We start from the raw sequence: 25,397 nt of genomic DNA, 5'->3' as shown, positions 1-25,397 counted from the left end.
CTCTCTCCCACACCCTTATCTACAGCAGTTAGTGTCTGCTACCCAATATTCAATCACTCTCTCTCCCACACCCTTATCTACAGCAGTTAGTGTCTGCTACCCAATATCTGACCACTCTCTCTCCCACACCCTTATCTACAGCAGTTAGTGTCTGCTACCCAATATCTGATCACTCTCTCTCCCACACCATTATGTACAACAGTTAGTGTCTGCTACCCAATATCCGATCACTCTCTCTCCCACACCCTTATCTACAGCAGTTAGTGTCTGCTACCCAATGTCTGATCACTCTCCCACACCCTTATCTACAGCAGTTAGTGTCTGCTACCCAATGTCTGATCACTCTCCCACACCCTTATCTATAGCAGTTAGTGTCTGCTACCCAAATTCTGATCACTCTCCCACACCCTTATCTACAGCAGTTAGTGTCTGCTACCCAATATCCAATCACTCTCTCTCCCACACCCTTATCTACAGCAGTTACTGTCTGCTACCTAATATCTGATCACTCTCTCTCCCACACCCTTATCTACAGCAGTTAGTGTCTGCTACCCAATATTCAATCACTCTCTCTCCCACACCCTTATCTACAGCAGTTAGTGTCTGCTACCCAATATCTGACCACTCTCTCTCCCACACTCTTATCTACAGCAGTTAGTGTCTGCTACCCAATATCTGATCACTCTCTCTCCCACACCCTTATCTACAGCAGTTAGTGTCTGCTACCCAATATCTGATTACTCTCTCTCCCACACCCTTATCTACAGCAGTTAGTGTCTGCTACCCAATATCTGATTACTCTCTCTCCCACACCCTTATCTACAGCAGTTAGTGTCTGCTACCCAATATTCGATCACTCTCTCTCCCACACCCTTATCTATAGCAGTTAGTGTCTGCTACCCAATATCTGATCACTCTCTCTCCCACACCCTTATGTACAGCAGTTAGTGTCTGCTACCCAATATCTGATCACTCTCTCTCCCACACCCTTATCTACAGCAGTTACTGTCTGCTACCCAATATCCGATCACTCTCTCTCCCACACCCTTATGTACAGCAGTTAGTGTCTGCTACCCAATATCTGATCACTCTCTCTCCCACACCCTTATCTACAGCAGTTACTGTCTGCTACCCAATATCTGATCACTCTCTCTCCCACACCCTTATCTATAGCAGTTAGTGTCTGCTACCCAATATCTGATCACTCTCTCTCCCACACCCTTATGTACAGCAGTTAGTGTCTGCTACCCAATATCTGATCACTCTCTCTCCCACACCCTTATCTACAGCAGTTACTGTCTGCTACCCAATATCTGATCACTCTCTCTCCCACACCCTTATGTACAGCAGTTAGTGTCTGCTACCCAATATCTGATCACTCTCTCTCCCACACCCTTATCTACAGCAGTTAGTGTCTGCTACCCAATATCTGATCACTCTCTCTCCCACACCCTTATGTACAGCAGTTAGTGTCTGCTACCCAATATCTGATCACTCTCTCTCCCACACCCTTATGTACAGCAGTTAGTGTCTGCTACCCAATATTCAATCACTCTCTCTCCCACACCCTTATCTACAGCAGTTAGTGTCTGCTACCCAATATCTGATCACTCTCTCTCCCACACCCTTATCTACAGCAGTTACTGTCTGCTACCCAATATCTGATCACTCTCTCTCCCACACCCTTATCTACAGCAGTTACTGTCTGCTACCCAATATCTGATCACTCTCTCTCCCACACCCTTATCTACAGCAGTTAGTGTCTGCTACCTAATATCTGATCACTCTCTCTCCCACACCCTTATCTACAGCAGTTAGTGTCTGCTACCCAATATCTGATCACTCTCTCTCCCACACCCTTATCTATAGCAGTTAGTGTCTGCTACCCAATATCCAACCACTCTCTTCCACACCCTTATCTACAGCAGTTAGTGTCTGCTACCCAATATCCGATCACTCTCTCTCCCACACCCTTATCTACAGCAGTTAGTGTCTGCTACCCAATATCTGATCACTCTCTCTCCCACACCCTTATCTACAGCAGTAGTGTCTGCTACCCAATATTCGATCACTCTCTCTCCCACACCCTTATCTACAGCAGTTAGTGTCTGCTACACAATATCCAACCACTCTCTCTCCCACACCCTTATCTACAGCAGTTAGTGTCTGCTACACAATATCCAACCACTCTCTTCCACACCCTTATCTACAGCAGTTAGTGTCTGCTACCCAATATCCGATCACTCTCTCTCCCACACCCTTATCTACAGCGGTTAGTGCCTGCTACCCAATATCCGATCACTCTCTCTCCCACACCCTTATCTATAGAGGTTAGTGCCTGCTACCCAATATCCGATCACTCTCTCTCCCACACCCTTATGTACAGCAGTTAGTGTCTGCTACCCAATGTCCGATCACTCTCTCTCCCACACCCTTATCTATAGAGGTTAGTGCCTGCTACCCAATATCCGATCACTCTCTCTCCCACACCCTTATGTACAGCAGTTAGTGTCTGCTACCCAATATCTGATCACTCTCTCTCCCACACCCTTATGTACAGCAGTTAGTGTCTGCTACCCAATATTCGATCACTCTCTCCCACACCCTTATCTATAGAGGTTAGTGTCTGCTACCCAATATCTGATCACTCTCTCTCCCACACCCTTATGTACAGCAGTTAGTGTCTGCTACCCAATATCTGATCACTCTCTCTCCCACACCCTTATGTACAGCAGTTAGTGTCTGCTACCCAATATCTGATCACTCTCTCTCCCACACCCTTATGTACAGCAGTTAGTGTCTGCTACCCAATATTCGATCACTCTCTCCCACACCCTTATCTATAGAGGTTAGTGTCTGCTACCCAATATCTGATCACTCTCTCTCCCACACCCTTATGTACAGCGGTTAGTGTCTGCTACCCAATATTCGATCACTCTCTCCCACACCCTTATCTATAGAAGTTAGTGTCTGCTACCCAATATCTGATCACTCTCTCTCCCACACCCTTATGTACAGCAGTTAGTGTCTGCTACCCAATATCCGACCACTCTCTCCCACACCCTTATCTATAGCAGTTAGTGTCTGCTACCCAATATCTGTTCATTGTAAAGTTGCTGTGTATAGTAACAAACCACAGCCAGACATCTTCTTTGTAGGAACTTACTTTGCGAAGTTGGCGAGGTTCTGCGTAACTTTAGCAATTAAGGTTAAGGTGCGCGCTGTCCGGTCATCTGGATATTCCTGGAGAAGATTGAATAGCGAAGGGGACATGATGGCTGGGCAGAGGAAACGAAGGAACAAGGAAGCACTGATAAGTCTCTCACTGATATCTGGCCGTCCTCGACTATTGCATTCTTGTCGCCATGAAGCAAAGACCTCTTTCAGTTCTCTTGGGAACACACTACAAAGAAAAACAGCGGGCATTATCATGATATATACTTGCATAACTTGCATGGCCATAAACCATACAATGTGTGAACAGTTACATGTAGGTACTTAGAACTATAGAAGGAAATATATGCACATCAAGTTTGCTCTCAATTTATATAAAATGTAAGCTTAATTAGTACGTAGTATGCCTTATGCATATCCCAGGTATTAATTTGTATGTAGGATAGCTTTATGTGTATCCCAAGCATTAATTAATATGTAGGATAGCCTTATGCTTATCCCAGGCATTAATTAGTACATAGGATAGCCTTATGCTTATCCTAGGCATTAATTAGTACGTAGGAAAGCCTTATGATGATACTAGGCATTAATTAGTACATAGGATAGTCTTAGGCTTATCACAGGTATTAATTAGTACGTAGGATAACCTTATGCTTAACCCATACAATAATTAGTATGTAGGATAGCCTTATGCTTATCCCACACATTAATTAGTATGTAGGTTAGCCTTATGCTTATCCCTGGCACTGATTAGTATGTAGGATAGCCTTATGCTTATCCCTGGCACTAATTAGTATGTAGGATAACCTTATGCTTATCCCATTAATTAATTAGTATGTAGGATAGCCTTATGCTTATCCCAGACATTAATTAGTATGTAGGATAGCCTTATGCTTACCCAAGGAATTAATTAATATGTAGGATAGCCTTATGCTTATCACAGGTATTAATTAGTAGGTAGGATATCCTTATGCTTATCCCATTAATTAATTAGTACGTAGGCTAGCCTTATGCTTACCCCAGGCATTAATTAGTACGTAGGATAGCCTTATGCTTATCCCAGACATTAATTAGTATGTAGGATAGCCTTATTCTTATCCCAGGCATTAATTAGTATGTAGAATAGCCTTATGCTCATCCCTGGCATTAATTAGTACATAGTATAGCCTTATGCTTATCCTTGACATTAATTATTACATAGGATAGCAGTATGATTATCTCAGGCATTAATTAGTATGTAAGATATACTTATGCTTATCCTGGGCAGTAATTAGTACATAGGATAGCCTTATGCTTATCCCAGAAATTAATTAGTACTTAGGATAGCCTTATGCTTATCCCAGAAATTAATTAATATGTAGGATATCCTTATGCTTATCCCAGGCATTAATTAGTACGTAGGATAGCCTTATGCTTATCCAATTAATTAATTAGTACATAGGATAGCCTTATGCTTATCCCAGACATTAATTAATATGTAGGATAGCCTTATGCTTATCCCAGGCATTAATTAGCACATAGGATAGCCTTATGCTTATCCCAGGTATTAATTAGTATGTAGGATAGCCTTATGCTTATACCAGGCAGTAATTAGTATGTAGGATAGCCTTATGCTTATCCCAGGCATTAATTAGTACATAGGATAGCCTTATGCTTATCCCAGGCATTAATTAGTACATAGGATAGCCTTATGCTTATGCCAGGCATTAATTAGTATGTAGGATAGCCTTATGCTTATCCCAGGCATTAATTAGTACATAGGATAGCCTTATGCTTATCCCAGGCATTAATTAGTACATAGGATAGCCTTATGCTTATCCCAGGCATTAATTAGTATGTAGGATAGCCTTATGCTTATCCCAGGCATTAAGTAGCACATAGGATAGCCTTATGCTTATCTAATGGATTTATTAATAAGTAGCATAACCTTCTGATTACCCTACAACAAGAGATCTGTGGTGTCAAAAAGTCAAAGACAGCATAAATAAAATGTGTTAATGTTTTAGTTTTTTTTTTTTTTTCTTTTTGTAAACAGAGAAAGCAGACACAAGGGGAAGATGTAAATCCTTATACAACGCTGCCATTTTAGGTTTTGTTCCATAAATCTATCCAATCAGAAAAATAAGCAAGACCCTCACAGTCTCTACATAAACGTCCTGTAACCTATAATTTTGTTTCAATCTGACTTGTGTATATTTTTTGGGATGGACATTTAAAGCACAGTTTTTTATACAAAGCCAGGATACTAGAGTACATTTAACAGCACTTCCTGAACATTACGTGATTTTTGCTTGTAGCTAGTGGCAATGCCAGGACAAGCCGGATAAAATAAAGAGAAATTATCTGGAACATATTAATGTTGAAAAGCAAGAGGGAAATATCTTAATGATAAAGTTAATTATGATATTGAATTTTGAATGTAATCAGCAAAAACAGATGTTGTAAAATGTTTAGTTTATTTTTTCCTAAAAGACTGAGTTGCCTACAGAAGTTACAGCATATGCTTGAGAAATATCAGTTGGGTTCCGGATCTTTGTACATTCAGGACCTGTGTCTGGGGTTGTTTGTGCTGTGCAGATGAACAGCTGCTCCTAACATTAACCTCTGTACTGTTTTATACATCTAGTTTTTTAATTAAAAGCACATGGGGGGGGTCATACACTTTAGAACAGTTTACCGGTAGTTCATCCTCTATTCCAGCAGTTGATTGGAAAGGGATGTACAGAGGAGCAAATGAATGACAGAAACAGCTGTCTTATTGCAGCCTACAAAAAAGGTTTTCTATGATGAGCTGCATTAGTACAGATCTTTAACAGTCAGACATCTTGGTTTACAGACTACAGAGGGATACAGTGTAGTGAATAATTTACTGTATAGGGAAGCCTCTAATTCAATTTACATCAAAGCCTCTAATTCACTGTACAGGGAAGCCTCTAATTCACTGTACAGGGAAGCCTGTAATTCACTGTACAGGGAAGCCTCTAATTCACTGTACAGGGAAGCCTCTAATTCACTGTACAGGGAAGCCTCTAATTCACTGTACAGGGAAGCCTCTAATTCACTGTACAGGGAAGCCTCTAATTCACTGTACAGGGAAGCCTCTAATTCACTGTACAGGGAAGCCTCTAATTCACTGTACAGAGAAGCCTCTAATTCACTGTACAGAGAAGCCTCTAATTCACTGTACAGAGAAGCCTCTAATTCAATTTACATCAAAGCCTCTAATTCACTGTACAGGGAAGCCTCTAATTCACTGTACAGGGAAGCCTCTAATTCACTGTACAGGGAAGCCTCTAATTCACTGTACAGGGAAGCCTCTAATTCACTGTACAGGGAAGCCTTTAATTCAATTTACATCAAAGCCTCTAATTCACTGTACAGGGAAGCCTCTAATTCACTGTACAGGGAAGCCTCTAATTCACTGTACAGGGAAGCCTCTAATTCACTGTACAGGGAAGCCTCTAATTCACTGTACAGGGAAGCCTGTAATTCACTGTACAGAGAAGCCTCTAATTCACTGTACAGGGAAGCCTCTAATTCACTGTACAGGGAAGCCTCTAATTCACTGTACAGGGAAGCCTCTAATTCACTGTACAGGGAAGCCTGTAATTCACTGTACAGGGAAGCCTCTAATTCACTGTACAGGGAAGCCTCTAATTCACTGTACAGGGAAGCCTCTAATTCACTGTACAGGGAAGCCTCTAATTCACTGTACAGGGAAGCCTCTAATTCACTGTACAGGGAAGCCTCTAATTCACTGTACAGGGAAGCCTCTAATTCACTGTACAGGGAAGCCTCTTATTCACTGTACAGAAAAGTATCTATTTCACTGTACAGCAAAGCCTCTAATTCACTGTACAGGGAAGCCTCTAATTCACTGTACAGGGAAGCCTCTAATTCACTGTACAGAGAAGCCTCTAATTCACTGTACAGGGAAGCCTCTAATTCACTGTACAGGGAAGCCTCTTATTCACTGTACAGAAAAGTATCTATTTCACTGTACAGCAAAGCCTCTAATTCAGTATACAGGGAAGCCTCCAATGCACTGTACAGGGAAGCCTCAAATTCACTGTACAGCAAAGCCTCTAATTCACTGTAGATCAAAGCCTCTATTTCACTATACAGCAAAACCTCTAGTTCATTGTACAGCAAAGCCTCTAATTCACTGTACAGCAAAGCCTCTATTTAACTGTACAGCAAAGCCTCTAATTCACTGTACAGGGAAGCCTCTGATTCACTGTAGAGGGAAGCCTATAATTCACTGTACAGCAAAGCCACTATTTAACTGTACAGCAAAGTCTCTATTCCACTGTACAGGGAAGCCTCTAATTCACTGTACAGGGAAGCCTCTAATTCACTGTACAGGGAAGCCTCTAATTCACTGTACATCAAAGCCTCTAATTCACTGTACAGGGAAGCCTCTAATTCACTGTACAGGGAAGCCTCTAATTCACTGTACAACAAAGCCTCTAATTCACTGTAGAGGGAAGGCTCTAATTAACTGCACAGGGAAGGCTCTAATTCACTGTACAACAAAGGCTCTAATTCACTGTACAACAAAGCCTCAAATTCACTGTACAGCAAAGCCTCTAATTCACTGTACAACAAAGCCTCTAATTCACTGTACAGTGAAGCCTCTCATTGTACTGCAATGCCTCTAATTCGCTGTACTGAAAATCCGCTAATTCACTGTAAAACAAAGCCTCTAATTCACTATACAGTGAAGCCTTTAATTCACTGTAAAATGAACCCTCTAATTTACTGTACGGCGAAGCTTCTAATTCACTGTAAAAAAAACACCTCTAATTTACTGTAAAACAAAGTCTCTAATTTACTTTACAGTTAAGCTTCAAATTCACTGTGAAATTAAGCCTCTAATTCATTATACAGTGAAGTATGTCACTGTACTGCAAACCCTCTAATTTACTGTACAAGGGGCCCCTTAATTTACTGTACAGTGAAGCTTCTAATTCACTGTAAATGAACCCTCTAATTTACTGTACAGTGAAGCCTTTAATTCACTGTAAAATGAACCCTCTAATTTACTGTACAGTGAAGCTTCTAATTCACTGTAAAATGAACCCTCTAATTTACTGTACAGTGAAGCTTCAAATTCACTGTAAAATGAAGCCTCTAATTTACTGTACAGTGAAGCTTCTAATTCACTGTAAAATGAACCCTCTAATTTACTTTACAGTAAAGCTTCTAATTCACTGTAAAATTAAGCCTCTAATTTACTGTACAATTAAGCATATAATTCACTGTAAAACAAAGCCTTTAATTTACTGTACAGTGAAGCTTCTAATTCACTGTAAAATGAAGCCTCATATTTACTGGTGAATCCTTTAATTCACTGTAAAATGAAGCCTCTAATTCATTATACTGTGAAGTATTTTACTGTACTGCAAACCCTCTAATTTACTGTACAGGGGGCCCCCTAATTTACTATATACAGTGAAGCCTCTAATTCACTGTAAAATGAACCCTCTAGTTTACTGTACAGTGAAGCCTCCGATTTCCTGTAAAATGAACCATCTAATTTACTATACAGTGAAGCCTCTATTTTACTGTATAATGAACACTCTAATTTACTGTACAGTGAAGCCTATAATTTACTGTAAAATGAAACTTCTAATTTATTGTACAATAAAGCCTCTAATTCTCTGTAAAACAACCTCTCTAATTTACTTTACAGTGAAGCTTCTAATTCACTGTAAAACGAACTACCATCTAATTTACTGTACAGTGAAGCTTCTAATTTACTGTAAAATGAACCATCTAATTTACTGTACAGTAAAGCCTCTACTTCCCTTTAAAATAAACCCTCTAATTGACTGTACAGTGAAGCTTCTAATTCACTGTAAAATGAAGCCATTTAGATTTACTGGTGAAGCCTTTAATTCATTGTAAAATTAAGCCTCTAATTCATTATACAGTGAAGGATTTCACTGTACTGCAAACCCTCTAATTTACTCTACAGGGGGCCCATTAATTTACTGTACATTGAAGCATCTAATTCACTGTAAAATGCACCCTCTAATTTACTGTACAGTGAAGCCTTTATTTCACTGTAAAATGAACCCTCTAATTTACTGTACAGTGAAGCTTCTAATTTACTGTAAAAATGAACAACAAACTAATTTACTGTACAGTGAAGCTTCTAATTCACTGTAACATTAACCATCTAATTTACTGTACAGTAAAGCCTCTACTTCCCTGTAAAATGAAGCCTCTAATTTACTGTACAGTGAAGCTTCAAATTCACTGTAAAATGAAGCCTCTAATTTACTGTACAGTGAAGCTTCTAATTCACTGTAAAATGAACCCTCTAATTTACTGTACAGTGAAGCTTCAAATTCATTGTAAAATGAAGCCTCTAATTTACTGTTAAGTGAAGCTTCTAATTCACTGTAAAATGAACCCTCTAATTTAATGTACAGTGAAGCTTCAAATTCACTGTAAAATGAAGCCTCTAATTTACTGTAAAGTGAAGCTTCTAATTCACTGTAAAATGAACCCTCTAATTTACTGTACAGTGAAGCTTCAAATTCACTGTAAAATGAAGCCTCTAATTTACTGTAAAGTGAAGCTTCTAATTCACTGTAAAATGAACCCTCTAATTTACTTTACAGTAAAGCTTCTAATTCACTGTAAAATGAAGCCTCTAATTTACTGTACAGTGAAGCCTCTAATTCACTGTAAAACAAAGCCTTTAATTTACTGTACAGTGAAGCTTCTAATTCACTGTAAAATGAAGCCTCAGATTTACCGGTGAAGCCTTTAATTCACTGTAAAATTAAGCCTCTAATTCATTATACAGTGAAGTAGTTTACTGTACTGCAAACCCCCTCATTTACTATATACAGTGAAGCCTCTAATTCACTGTAAAATGAACCCTCTAGTTTACTGTACAGTGAAGCCTCTAATTCACTGTAAAATGAACCATCTAATTTACTGTACAGTGAAGCCTCTAATTCACTGTATAATGAACCCTCTAATTTACTATACTTCATTATTTACTGTAAAAAGAAACCTCTAATTTACTGTACAATAAAGCCTCTACTCACCTGTAAAACAAAGCCTCTAATTTATTATACAGTGAAGCCTTTAATTCCCTGTAAAATGAAGCCTCTCTAATTTACTATACAGTGAAGCTTCTAATTCACTGTACAGTGAACAACCATCTAATTTAATGTACAGGGATGCTTCTAATTCACTGTAAAATGAACCATCTAATTTACTGTACAATAAAGCCTCTACTTCCCTGTAAAATGAACCCTCTAATTTACTGTACAGTGAAGCTTCTAATTCACTGTAAAAATGAACAACGATCTAATTTACTGTACAGTGAAGCTTCTAATTCACTGTAAAATGAAGCCTCTAATTTATTGTACAGCGAAGCTTCCAATTGACTGTAAAATGAACCATCTAATTTACTGTACAGTGAAGCTTCTAATTCACTGTAAAATTAACCCTCTAATTTACTTTACAGTGAAGCTTCTAATTCACTGTAAAATAAATCCTCTAATTTACTGTTCAGAGAAGCCTCTAATACACTGTAAAAGAAAAACTTTAATTTACTGTACAGTGAAGCTTCTAATTCACTGTAAAATGAAGCCCCTGATTTACTAGTGAAGCCTTTAATTCACTGTAAAATGAAGACTCTAATTTACTGTGCAGTGAAGCCTCAAATTCCCTGTAAAATGAACCATCTAATTTACTGTAATGCAAACCCTCTAATTTTCTGTACAGAGGGCCCCAAATTTACTGTACAGTGAAGCCTCTAATTCACTGTAAAATGAACCCTCTAATTTACTGTACAGTGAAGCCTCAAATTCCCTGTAAAATGAACCATCTAATTTACTGTACAGTGAAGCCTCTAATTCACTGTATAACGAACCCTATAATTTATTGTACATTGAAGCCTCTAATTCACTGTAAAATGAACCCTCTAATTTACTGTACAGTGAAGCCTCAAATTCCCTGTAAAACGAAGCCTCTAATTTACTGTACAGTGAAGCCTCTAATTTACTGTACAGTGAAGCCTCTAATTCACTGTATAATGAACCCTCTAATTTACTGTACATTGAAGCCTATAATTCAATGTAAAATGAAACCTCTAATTTACTGTACAGTGAAGCCTCTTATTTACTGTAAAACGAAGCCTCTAATTTACTGTGCAGTGAAGCCTCAAATTCCCTGTAAAATGAACCATCTAATTTACTGTAATGCAAATCCTCTAATTTACTGTACAGAGGGCCCCCTAATTTACTGTACAGTGAAGCCTCTAATTCACTGTAAAATGAACCCTCTAATTTAATGTACAGTGAAACCTCTAATTCACTGTAAAATGAACCCTCTAATTTACTGTACAGTGAAGCCTCTAATTCACTGTATAATGAACCCTCTAATTTACTGTACATTGAAGCCTATAATTCAATGTAAAATGAAACCTCTAATTTACTGTACAGTGAAGCCTCTAATTCACTGTAAAACAAAGCCTCTAATTTACTGTACAGTGAAGCCTTTACTTCCGTGTAAAACAAATCCTCTAATTTACTGTACAGTGAAACCTCTAATTCACTGTAAAATGAACCTTTAATTTACTTTACAGTGAAGCTTCAAATTCACTTTAAAATGAAGGCTCTAATTTACTGTACAAATAAAGCCTCTAATTCAGTGTATAAAGAACCCTCTAATTTACTGTACATTGAAGCCTATAATTCACTGTAAAATGAAGCCTCTAATTTACTGTACAGTGAAGCTTCAAATTCACTGTAAAATGAAACCTCTAATTTACTGTACAGTGAAGCCTCTAATTCACTGTAAAACAAAGCCTCTAATTTACTGTACAGTGAAGCCTTTACTTCCGTGTAAAACAAATCCTCTAATTTACTGTACAGTGAAACCTCTAATTCACTGTAAAATGAACCTTTAATTTACTTTACAGTGAAGCTTCAAATTCACTTTAAAATGAAGGCTCTAATTTACTGTACAAATAAAGCCTCTAATTCAGTGTATAAAGAACCCTCTAATTTACTGTACATTGAAGCCTATAATTCACTGTAAAATGAAGCCTCTAATTTACTGTACAGTGAAGCTTCAAATTCACTGTAAAATGAAGCCTCTAATTTACTGTACAGTGAAGCCTCTAATTCACTGTAAAATGAACCTCTAATTTACTGTACAGTGAAGCTTCAAAATTACTGTAAAATGAAGCCTCTAATTTAATGTACAGTGAAGCTTCTAATTCACTGTAAAATTAACCCTCTAATTTACTTTACAGTGAAGCTTCTAATTCACTGTCAAAAGAATCCTCTAATTTACTGTACAGTAAAGCTTCTTATTCACTGTAAAATGTAGCTCCAGATTTACTGGTGAAGCCTTTAATTCACTGTAAAATGAAGCCTCTAATTTACTGTGCAGTGAAGCCTCAAATTCCCTGTAAAATGAACCATCTAATTTACTGTACAGTGAAGGCTCTAATTCACTGTATAATGAACCCTCTAATTTATTGTACATTGAAGCCTATAATTCAATGTAAAATGAAACCTCTAATTTATTGTACAGTGAAGCCTCTAATTCACTGTAAAATGAACCCTCTAATTTACTGTACAGTGAAGCCTCAAATTCCCTGTAAAATGAACCATCTAATTTACTGTACAGTGAAGGCTCTAATTCACTGTATAATGAACCCTCTAATTGATTGTACATTGAAGCCTATAATTCAATGTAAAATGAAACCTCTAATTTACTGTACAGTGAAGCCTCTAATTCACTGTAAAATGAAGCCTCTAATTTACTGTACAGTTAAGCCTCTACTTCTGTGTAAAACGAATCCTCAAATTTGCTGTACAGTGAAGCCTCTAATTCAATGTAAAATGAACCCTCTAATTTACTGTACAGTGAAGCTTGTAATTCACTGTAAAATGAACAACCATCAAATTTACTGTACAGTGAAGCTTCTAATTCACTGTAAAACGAACCATCTAATTTACTGTAAAGTGAAGCCTCTACTTCCCTGTAAAATGAACCCTCTAATTTACGGTACAGTGAAGCTTTTAATTCACTGTAAAACGAACCATCTAATTTACTATACAGTGAAGCCTCTACTTCCCTGTAAAACGAACCATCTAATTTACTGTACAGTGAAGCCTCTACTTCCCTGTAAAATGAACCCTCTAATTTACTGTACAGTGAAGCTTCTAATTCACTGTAAAAATGAACAACCATCTAATTTATTGTACTGTGAAGCTTCTAATTCACTGTAAAATGAACCATCTAATTTACTGAACAGTGAAGCCTCTACTTCCCTGTAAAATGAACCCTCTAATTTACTGTACAGTGAAGCTTCTAATTCACTGTAAAATGAAGCCTCTAATTTACTGTACAGTGAGGCTTCTAATTCACTGTAAAATGAACCATCTAATTTACTGTACAGTGAAGCCTCTACTTCCCTGTAAAATGAATCCTCTAATTTACTGTACAGTAAAGCTTCTTATTCACTGTAAAATGTAGCCCCAGATTTAATGGTGAAGCCTTTAATTGACTGTAAAATTAAGCCTCTAATTTACTGTGCAGTGAAGCCTCAAATTCCCTGTAAAATTAACCATCTAATTTACTGTACAAATAAAGCCTCTAATTCACTGTATAAAGAACCCTCTAATTTACTGTACATTGAAGCCTATAATTCACTGTAAAATGAAGCCTCTAATTTACTGTACAGTGAAGCTTCAAATTCACTGTAAAATGAATCCTCTAATTTACTGTACAGTAAAGCTTCTTATTCACTGTAAAATGAAGCCTCTTATTTACTGTGCAGTGAAGCCTCAAATTCCCTGTAAAATGAACCATCTAATTTACTGTACAGTGAAGGCTCTAATTCACTGTATAATGAACCCTCTAATTTACTGTACATTGAAGCCTATAATTCAATGTAAAACAAAACCTCTAATTTACTGTACAGTGAAGCCTCTTATTCACTGTAAAATAAACCCTCTAATTTACTGTACAGTGAAGCTTCTAATTCCCTGTAAAATGAACCATCTAATTTACTGTACAGTGAAGGCTCTAATTCACTGTATAATGAACCCTCTAAATTACTGTACATTGAAGCCTATAATTCACTGTAAAATGAAGCCTCTAATTTACTGTACAGTTAAGCCTCTACTTCCGTGTAAAACGAATCCTCAAATTTACTGTACAGTGAAGCCTCTAATTCACTGTAAAATGAACCCTCTAATTTACTGTACAGTGAAGCTTCTAAATTCACTGTAAAATGAACAACCATCTAATTTACTGTACAGTGAAGCTTTTAATTCACTGTAAAACGAACCATCTAATTTACTATACAGTGAAGCCTCTACTTCCCTGTAAAACGAACCATCTAATTTACTGTACAGTGAAGCCTCTACTTCCCTGTAAAATGAACCCTCTAATTTACTGTACAGTGAAGCTTCTAATTCACTGTAAAAATGAACAACCATTTAATTTACTGTACAGTGAAGCTTCTAATTCACTGTAAAATGAACAACCATCTAATTTACTGTACAGTGAAGCTTCTAATTCACTGTAAAATGAAGCCTCTAATTTACTGTCCAGTGAAGCTTCTAATTCCCTGTAAAATGAACCATCTAATTTACTGTACAGTGAAGCCTCTACTTCCCTGTAAAATGAATCCTCTAATTTACTGTACAGTGAGGCTTCTAATTCACTGTAAAATGAACCATCTATTTTACAGTACAATGAAGCCTCTAATTCACTGTAAAATGAACCTCTAATTTACTGTACAGTGAAGCTTCAAATTCACTGTAAAATGAAGCCTCTAATTTACTGTACAGTGAAGCTTCTAATTCACTGTAAAATTAACCCTTTAATTTACTTTACAGTGAAGCTTCTAATTCACTTTAAAATGAATCCTCTAATTTACTGTACAGTAAAGCTTCTTATTCACTGTAAAATGTAGCCCCAGATTTACTGGTGAAGCCTTTAATTGACTGTAAAATTAAGCCTCTAATTTACTATGCAGTGAAGCCTCAAATTCCCTGTAAAATTAACCATCTTATTTACTGTAATGCAAACCTGTACAGAGGGCCGCCTAATTTACTGTACAGTGAAGCCTCTAATTCACTGTAAAATGAACCCTCTAATTTATTGTACAGTGAAGCCTCAAATTCCCTGTAAAATGAACCATCTAATTTACTGTACAGTGAAGCCTCTAATTCACTGTATAATGAACCCTCTAATTTACTGTACATTGAAGCCTATAATTTAATGTAAAATGAAATCTCTAATTTACTGTACAGTGAAGCCTCTAATTCACTGTAAAATGAAGCCTCTAATTTACTGTACAGTGAAGCCTCTAATTCACTGTAAAATGAACAACCATCTAATTTACTGTACAGTGAAGCTTCTAATTCACTGTAAAACGAACCATCTAATTTACTATACAGTGAAGCCTCTACTTCCCTGTAAAATGAACCCTCTAATTTACTAAACAGTGAAGCTTCTAATTCACTGTAAAAATGAACAACCATCTAATTTACTGTACAGTGAAGCCTTTAATTCACTGTAAAACGAACCATCTAATTCACTGTACAGTGAAGCATTTAATTCACTGTAAAATGAACCCTCTAATTTACTAAACAGTGAAGCTTCTAATTCACTGTAAAAATTAACAACCATCTAATTTACTGTACAGTGAAGCTTCTAATTCACTGTAAAATGAACCATCTAATTTACTGTACAGTGAAGCCTCTACTTCCCTGTAAAATGAACCCTCTAATTTACTGAACAGTGAAGCTTCTAATTCAATGTAAAATGAAGCCTCAAATTTACTGTACAGTGAGGCTTCTAATTCACTGTAAAATGAAGCTTCTAATTTACTGTACAGTGAAGCTTCTAATCCACTGTAAAATGAAGCCTCTAATTTACTGTACAGTGAAGCTTCTAATTCACTGTAAAATAAAGCCTCTAATTTACTGTACAATGAGGCTTCTAATTCACTGTAAAATGAACCATCTAATTTACTGTACAGTGAAGCCTCTACTTCCCTGTAAAATGAATCCTCTAATTTACTTCACAGTGAAGCTTCTAATTCACTGTAAAATGAAGCCTCTATTTTACTGTACAGTGAAGCTTCAAATTCACTGTAAAATGAACCCTCTAATTTAATTTACAGTGAAGCTTCTAATTCACTGTAAAATGAAGCCTCTAATTTACTGAACAGTGAAGCTTCTAATTCACTGTAAAAATGAACAACCATCTAATTTACTGTACAGTGAAGCTTCTAATTCACTGTAAAATGAACAACCATCTAATTTACTGTACAGTGAAGCTTCTAATTCACTGTAAAATGAAGCCTCTAATTTACTGTCCAGTGAAGCTTCTAATTCCCTGTAAAATGAACCATCTAATTTACTGTACAGTGAAGCCTCTACTTCCCTGTAAAATGAATCCTCTAATTTACTGTACAGTGAGGCTTCTAATTCACTGTAAAATGAACCATCTATTTTACAGTACAATGAAGCCTCTAATTCACTGTAAAATGAACCTCTAATTTACTGTACAGTGAAGCTTCAAATTCACTGTAAAATGAAGCCTCTAATTTACTGTACAGTGAAGCTTCTAATTCACTGTAAAATTAACCCTTTAATTTACTTTACAGTGAAGCTTCTAATTCACTTTAAAATGAATCCTCTAATTTACTGTACAGTAAAGCTTCTTATTCACTGTAAAATGTAGCCCCAGATTTACTGGTGAAGCCTTTAATTGACTGTAAAATTAAGCCTCTAATTTACTATGCAGTGAAGCCTCAAATTCCCTGTAAAATTAACCATCTTATTTACTGTAATGCAAACCTGTACAGAGGGCCGCCTAATTTACTGTACAGTGAAGCCTCTAATTCACTGTAAAATGAACCCTCTAATTTATTGTACAGTGAAGCCTCAAATTCCCTGTAAAATGAACCATCTAATTTACTGTACAGTGAAGCCTCTAATTCACTGTATAATGAACCCTCTAATTTACTGTACATTGAAGCCTATAATTTAATGTAAAATGAAATCTCTAATTTACTGTACAGTGAAGCCTCTAATTCACTGTAAAATGAAGCCTCTAATTTACTGTACAGTGAAGCCTCTAATTCACTGTAAAATGAACAACCATCTAATTTACTGTACAGTGAAGCTTCTAATTCACTGTAAAACGAACCATCTAATTTACTATACAGTGAAGCCTCTACTTCCCTGTAAAATGAACCCTCTAATTTACTAAACAGTGAAGCTTCTAATTCACTGTAAAAATGAACAACCATCTAATTTACTGTACAGTGAAGCCTTTAATTCACTGTAAAACGAACCATCTAATTCACTGTACAGTGAAGCATTTAATTCACTGTAAAATGAACCCTCTAATTTACTAAACAGTGAAGCTTCTAATTCACTGTAAAAATTAACAACCATCTAATTTACTGTACAGTGAAGCTTCTAATTCACTGTAAAATGAACCATCTAATTTACTGTACAGTGAAGCCTCTACTTCCCTGTAAAATGAACCCTCTAATTTACTGAACAGTGAAGCTTCTAATTCAATGTAAAATGAAGCCTCAAATTTACTGTACAGTGAGGCTTCTAATTCACTGTAAAATGAAGCTTCTAATTTACTGTACAGTGAAGCTTCTAATCCACTGTAAAATGAAGCCTCTAATTTACTGTACAGTGAAGCTTCTAATTCACTGTAAAATAAAGCCTCTAATTTACTGTACAGTGAGGCTTCTAATTCACTGTAAAATGAACCATCTAATTTACTGTACAGTGAAGCCTCTACTTCCCTGTAAAATGAATCCTCTAATTTACTTCACAGTGAAGCTTCTAATTCACTGTAAAATGAAGCCTCTATTTTACTGTACAGTGAAGCTTCAAATTCACTGTAAAATGAACCCTCTAATTTAATTTACAGTGAAGCTTCTAATTCATTGTAAAATGAATCCTCTAATTTATGGTACAGTGAAGCCTCTAATTCACTGTAAAACAAAGCCTTTAATTTACTGTACAGTGAAGCTTCTAATTCACTGTAAAATGAACCCCCGGATATACTGGTGAAGCCTTTAAAGGGACACTCAAGTCAAAATTAAACTTTCATTATTCAGATAGACAATGCAATTTTAAACAACTTTCCAATTTACTTCCTTTAAAAAAAGTGCACAGTCTTTTTATATTTAAACTTTTTGAGTCACCAGCTCCTATTGAGCATGTGCAATAATTCACAGAATAAGCGTATTTGCATTTGTGATTGGCTGATGGCTGTCACATAGTATGTGTATGCATTTGTGATTGGCTGATGGCTGTCACATGGTATAGAGGGAGTGGAAATAGATGCAACTTTTAAAATTGTCAGAAAACAAATCTACTATTCTTTTAAACTTCAGACTAAGTGCTATTGCATTGTCTTGTTATCTTGCATTTGTTGATTATGCAAATCTACTGTGTTGACTGGTCCTTTAATTCACTGTAAAATTAAGCCTCTAATTCATTATACAGTGAAGTATTTTACTGTAATGCAAACCCTCTAACAACCATCTAATTTACTGTACAGTGAAGCTTCTAATTCACTGTAAAATGAACCATCTAATTAACTTCACAGTGAAGCCTCTACTTCCCTGTAAAATGAACCCTCTAATTTACTGTACAGTGAAGCTTCTAATTCACTGTAAAATGAACCATCTAATTTACTGTACAGTGAAGCCTCTACTTCCCTGTAAAATTAATCCTCTAATTTACTTTACAGTGAAGCTTCTAATTCACTGTAAAATGAAGCCTCTAATTTACTGTACAGTGAAGCTTCAAATTCACTGTAAAATTAAGCCTCTAATTTACTGTACAGTGAAGCCTCCAATTCACTGTGTAAAGAACCCTCTAATTTACTGTACATTGAAGCCTATAATTCACTGTAAAATGAAACCTCTATTTTACTGTACAGTGAAGCCTCTAATTCACTGTAAAACGAACCCTCTAATTTACTGTACAGTGAAGCCTCTAATTCCCTGTAAAATGAACCCTCTAATTTACTGTACAGTGAAGCTTCTAATTCCCTGTAAAATGAACCCTCTAATTTACTGTACAGTGAAGCCTCTAATTCCCTGGAAAATGAACCATCTAATTTACTGTACAGTGAAGCCTCTAATTCCCTGTAAAATGAACCCTCTAATTTACTGTACAGTGAAGCTTCTAATTCACTGTAAAATGAAGCCTCTAATTTACTGTACAGTGAGGCTTCTAATTCACTGTAAAATAAACCATCTAATTTACTGTACAGTGAAGCCTCTACTTCCCTGTAAAATGAATCCTCTAATTTACTGTACAGTGAGGCTTCTAATTCACTGTAAAATGAACCATCTATTTTACTGTACAGTGAAGCCTCTAATTCACTGTAAAATGAACCTCTAATTTACTGTACAGTGAAGCTTCAAATTCACTGTAAAATGAAGCCTCTAATTTACTGTATAGTGAAGCTTCTAATTCACTGTAAAATTAACCCTTTAATTTACTTTACAGTGAAGCTTCTAATTCACTGTAAAATGAATCCTCTAATTTACTGTACAGTAAAGTTTCTTATTCACTGTAAAATGTAGCCCCAGATTTATTGGTGAAGCCTTTAATTGACTGTAAAATTAAGCCTCTAATTTACTGTGCAGTGAAGCCTCAAATTCCCTGTAAAATTAACCATCTAATTTACTGTAATGCAAACCCTCTAATTTACTGTACAGAGGGCCGCCTAATTTACTGTACAGTGAAGCCTCAAATTCCCTGTAAAATGAACCATCTAATTTACTGTACAGTGAAGCCTCTAATTCACTGTATAATGAACCCTCTAATTTACTGTACATTGAAGCCTATAATTCAATGTAAAATGAAACCTCTAATTTACTGTACAGTGAAGCCTCTAATTCACTGTAAAATGAAGCCTCTAATTTACTGTACAGTGAAGCCTCTAATTCACTGTAAATTGAACAACCATCTAATTTACTGTACAGTGAAGCTTCTAATTCACTGTAAAATGAACCATCTAATTTACTATACAGTGAAGCCTCTACTTCCCTGTAAAATGAACCCTCTAATTTACTAAACAGTGAAGCTTCTAATTCACTGTAAAAATGAACAACCATCTAATTTACTGTACAGTGAAGCCTTTAATTCACTGTAAAACGAACCATCTAATTTACTGTACAGTGAAGCATTTAATTCACTGTATAATGAACCCTCTAATTTACTGTACAGTGAAGCTTCTAATTCACTGTAAAATGAACCATCTAATTTACTGTACAGTGAAGCCTCTACTTCCCTGTAAAATGAACCCTCTAATTTACTGAACAGTGAAGCCTCTACTTCCCTGTAAAATGAACCCTCTAATTTACTGTACAGTGAAGCTTCTAATTCAATGTAAAATGAAGCCTCTAATTTACTGTACAGTGAGGCTTCTAATTCACTGTAAAATGAAGCTTCTAATTTACTGTACAGTGAAGCTTCTAATCCACTGTGAAATGAAGCCTCTAATTTACTGTACAATGAAGCTTCTAATTCACTGTAAAATAAAGCCTCTAATTTACTGTACAGTGAGGCTTCTAATTCATTGTAAAATGAACCATCTAATTTACTTTACAGTGAAGCCTCTACTTCCCTGTAAAATGAATCCTCTAATTTACTTCACAGTGAAGCTTCTAATTCACTGTAAAATGAAGCCTCTATTTTACTGTACAGTGAAGCTTCAAATTCACTGTAAAATGAACCCTCTAATTTAATTTACAGTGAAGCTTCTAATTCACTGTAAAATGAATCCTCTAATTTATGGTACAGTGAAGCCTCTAATTCACTGTAAAACAAAGCCTTTAATTTACTGTACAGTGAAGCTTCTAATTCACTGTAAAATGAACCCCCGGATATACTGGTGAAGCCTTTAAAGGGACACTCAAGTCAAAATTAAACTTTCATTATTCAGATAGACAATGCAATTTTAAACAACTTTCCAATTTACTTCCTTTAAAAAAGTGCACAGTCTTTTTATATTTAAACTTTTTGAGTCACCAGCTCCTATTGAGCATGTGCAATAATTCACAGAATAAGCGTATTTGCATTTGTGATTGGCTGATGGCTGTCACATAGTATGTGTATGCATTTGTGATTGGCTGATGGCTGTCACATGGTATAGAGGGAGTGGAAATAGATGCAACTTTTAAAATTGTCAGAAAACAAATCTACTATTCTTTTAAACTTCAGACTAAGTGCTATTGCATTGTCTTGTTATCTTGCATTTGTTGATTATGCAAATCTACTGTGTTGACTGGTCCTTTAATTCACTGTAAAATTAAGCCTCTAATTCATTATACAGTGAAGTATTTTACTGTAATGCAAACCCTCTAACAACCATCTAATTTACTGTACAGTGAAGCTTCTAATTCACTGTAAAATGAACCATCTAATTAACTTCACAGTGAAGCCTCTACTTCCCTGTAAAATGAACCCTCTAATTTACTGTACAGTGAAGCTTCTAATTCACTGTAAAATGAACCATCTAATTTACTGTACAGTGAAGCCTCTACTTCCCTGTAAAATTAATCCTCTAATTTACTTTACAGTGAAGCTTCTAATTCACTGTAAAATGAAGCCTCTAATTTACTGTACAGTGAAGCTTCAAATTCACTGTAAAATTAAGCCTCTAATTTACTGTACAGTGAAGCCTCCAATTCACTGTGTAAAGAACCCTCTAATTTACTGTACATTGAAGCCTATAATTCACTGTAAAATGAAACCTCTATTTTACTGTACAGTGAAGCCTCTAATTCACTGTAAAACGAACCCTCTAATTTACTGTACAGTGAAGCCTCTAATTCCCTGTAAAATGAACCCTCTAATTTACTGTACAGTGAAGCTTCTAATTCCCTGTAAAATGAACCCTCTAATTTACTGTACAGTGAAGCCTCTAATTCCCTGGAAAATGAACCATCTAATTTACTGTACAGTGAAGCCTCTAATTCCCTGTAAAATGAACCCTCTAATTTACTGTACAGTGAAGCTTCTAATTCACTGTAAAATGAAGCCTCTAATTTACTGTACAGTGAGGCTTCTAATTCACTGTAAAATAAACCATCTAATTTACTGTACAGTGAAGCCTCTACTTCCCTGTAAAATGAATCCTCTAATTTACTGTACAGTGAGGCTTCTAATTCACTGTAAAATGAACCATCTATTTTACTGTACAGTGAAGCCTCTAATTCACTGTAAAATGAACCTCTAATTTACTGTACAGTGAAGCTTCAAATTCACTGTAAAATGAAGCCTCTAATTTACTGTATAGTGAAGCTTCTAATTCACTGTAAAATTAACCCTTTAATTTACTTTACAGTGAAGCTTCTAATTCACTGTAAAATGAATCCTCTAATTTACTGTACAGTAAAGTTTCTTATTCACTGTAAAATGTAGCCCCAGATTTATTGGTGAAGCCTTTAATTGACTGTAAAATTAAGCCTCTAATTTACTGTGCAGTGAAGCCTCAAATTCCCTGTAAAATTAACCATCTAATTTACTGTAATGCAAACCCTCTAATTTACTGTACAGAGGGCCGCCTAATTTACTGTACAGTGAAGCCTCAAATTCCCTGTAAAATGAACCATCTAATTTACTGTACAGTGAAGCCTCTAATTCACTGTATAATGAACCCTCTAATTTACTGTACATTGAAGCCTATAATTCAATGTAAAATGAAACCTCTAATTTACTGTACAGTGAAGCCTCTAATTCACTGTAAAATGAAGCCTCTAATTTACTGTACAGTGAAGCCTCTAATTCACTGTAAATTGAACAACCATCTAATTTACTGTACAGTGAAGCTTCTAATTCACTGTAAAACGAACCATCTAATTTACTATACAGTGAAGCCTCTACTTCCCTGTAAAATGAACCCTCTAATTTACTAAACAGTGAAGCTTCTAATTCACTGTAAAAATGAACAACCATCTAATTTACTGTACAGTGAAGCCTTTAATTCACTGTAAAACGAACCATCTAATTTACTGTACAGTGAAGCATTTAATTCACTGTATAATGAACCCTCTAATTTACTGTACAGTGAAGCTTCTAATTCACTGTAAAATGAACCATCTAATTTACTGTACAGTGAAGCCTCTACTTCCCTGTAAAATGAACCCTCTAATTTACTGAACAGTGAAGCCTCTACTTCCCTGTAAAATGAACCCTCTAATTTACTGTACAGTGAAGCTTCTAATTCAATGTAAAATGAAGCCTCTAATTTACTGTACAGTGAGGCTTCTAATTCACTGTAAAATGAAGCTTCTAATTTACTGTACAGTGAAGCTTCTAATCCACTGTGAAATGAAGCCTCTAATTTACTGTACAGTGAAGCTTCTAATTCACTGTAAAATAAAGCCTCTAATTTACTGTACAGTGAGGCTTCTAATTCACTGTAAAATGAACCATCTAATTTACTTTACAGTGAAGCCTCTACTTCCCTGTAAAATGAATCCTCTAATTTACTTCACAGTGAAGCTTCTAATTCACTGTAAAATGAAGCCTCTATTTTACTGTACAGTGAAGCTTCAAATTCACTGTAAAATGAACCCTCTAATTTAATTTACAGTGAAGCTTCTAATTCACTGTAAAATGAATCCTCTAATTTATGGTACAGTGAAGCCTCTAATTCACTGTAAAACAAAGCCTTTAATTTACTGTACAGTGAAGCTTCTAATTCACTGTAAAATGAACCCCCGGATATACTGGTGAAGCCTTTAAAGGGACACTCAAGTCAAAATTAAACTTTCATTATTCAGATAGACAATGCAATTTTAAACAACTTTCCAATTTACTTCCTTTAAAAAAGTGCACAGTCTTTTTATATTTAAACTTTTTGAGTCACCAGCTCCTATTGAGCATGTGCAATAATTCACAGAATAAGCGTATTTGCATTTGTGATTGGCTGATGGCTGTCACATAGTATGTGTATGCATTTGTGATTGGCTGATGGCTGTCACATGGTATAGAGGGAGTGGAAATAGATGCAACTTTTAAAATTGTCAGAAAACAAATCTACTATTCTTTTAAACTTCAGACTAAGTGCTATTGCATTGTCTTGTTATCTTGCATTTGTTGATTATGCAAATCTACTGTGTTGACTGGTCCTTTAATTCACTGTAAAATTAAGCCTCTAATTCATTATACAGTGAAGTATTTTACTGTAATGCAAACCCTCTAACAACCATCTAATTTACTGTACAGTGAAGCTTCTAATTCACTGTAAAATTAACCATCTAATAAACTTCACAGTGAAGCCTCTACTTCCCTGTAAAATGAACCCTCTAATTTACTGTACAGTGAAGCTTCTAATTCACTGTAAAATGAAGCCTCTAATTTACTGTACAATGAAGCTTCTAATTCACTGTAAAATGAACCATCTAATTTACTGTACAGTGAAGCCTCTACTTCCCTGTAAAATTAATCCTCTAATTTACTTTACAGTGAAGCTTCTAATTCACTGTAAAATGAAGCCTCTAATTTACTGTACAGTGAAGCTTCAAATTCACTGTAAAATTAAGCCTCTAATTTACTGTACAGTGAAGCCTCCAATTCACTGTGTAAAGAACCCTCTAATTCACTGTACATTGAAGCCTATAATTCACTGTAAAATGAAACCTCTATTTTACTGTACAGTGAAGCCTCTAATTCACTGTAAAACGAACCCTCTAATTTACTGTACAGTGAAGCCTCTAATTCCCTGTAAAATGAACCCTCTAATTTACTGTACAGTGAAGCCTCTAATTCCCTGTAAAATGAACCCTCTAATTTACTGTACAGTGAAGCCTCTAATTCCCTGAAAAATGAACCATCTAATTTGCTGTACAGTGAAGCCTCTAATTCCCTGTAAAATGAACCCTCTAATTTACTGTACAGTGAAGCTTCTAATTCACTGTAAAATGAAGCCTCTAATTTACTGTACAGTGAGGCTTCTAATTCACTGTAAAATGAACCATCTAATTTACTGTACAGTGAAGCCTCTACTTCCCTGTAAAATGAATCCTCTAATTTACTGTACAGTGTGGCTTCTAATTCACTGTAAAATGAACCATCTATTTTACTGTACAGTGAAGCCTCTAATTCACTGTAAAATGAACCTCTAATTTACTGTACAGTGAAGCTTCAAATTCACTGTAAAATGAA

At 36.0% G+C, this 25,397-nt stretch overlaps 1 protein-coding gene across 6 annotated transcripts in view; it reads right to left on the bottom strand.

Moving 5' to 3' along the window:
- DAB2IP (DAB2 interacting protein) overlaps window positions 1-25,397 on the bottom strand; it is a 921,554-nt gene that overhangs the window by 157,333 nt on the left and 738,824 nt on the right. For all 6 annotated transcript variants that reach the window (XM_053695575.1, XM_053695573.1, XM_053695574.1 and 3 more), the window contains one exon: window positions 3,167-3,403. In XM_053695575.1, the coding sequence (XP_053551550.1) occupies window positions 3,167-3,403 (237 nt within the window). The remainder of the gene's footprint in view (window positions 1-3,166; window positions 3,404-25,397) is intronic.

Source organism: Bombina bombina, chromosome 12 (assembly GCF_027579735.1).
Source record: "Bombina bombina isolate aBomBom1 chromosome 12, aBomBom1.pri, whole genome shotgun sequence".
Lineage (NCBI taxonomy): Eukaryota > Metazoa > Chordata > Amphibia > Anura > Bombinatoridae > Bombina > Bombina bombina.
Note: the sequence above shows the minus strand (reverse complement) of the source record. Positions and strands in the feature narration are given on the sequence as shown.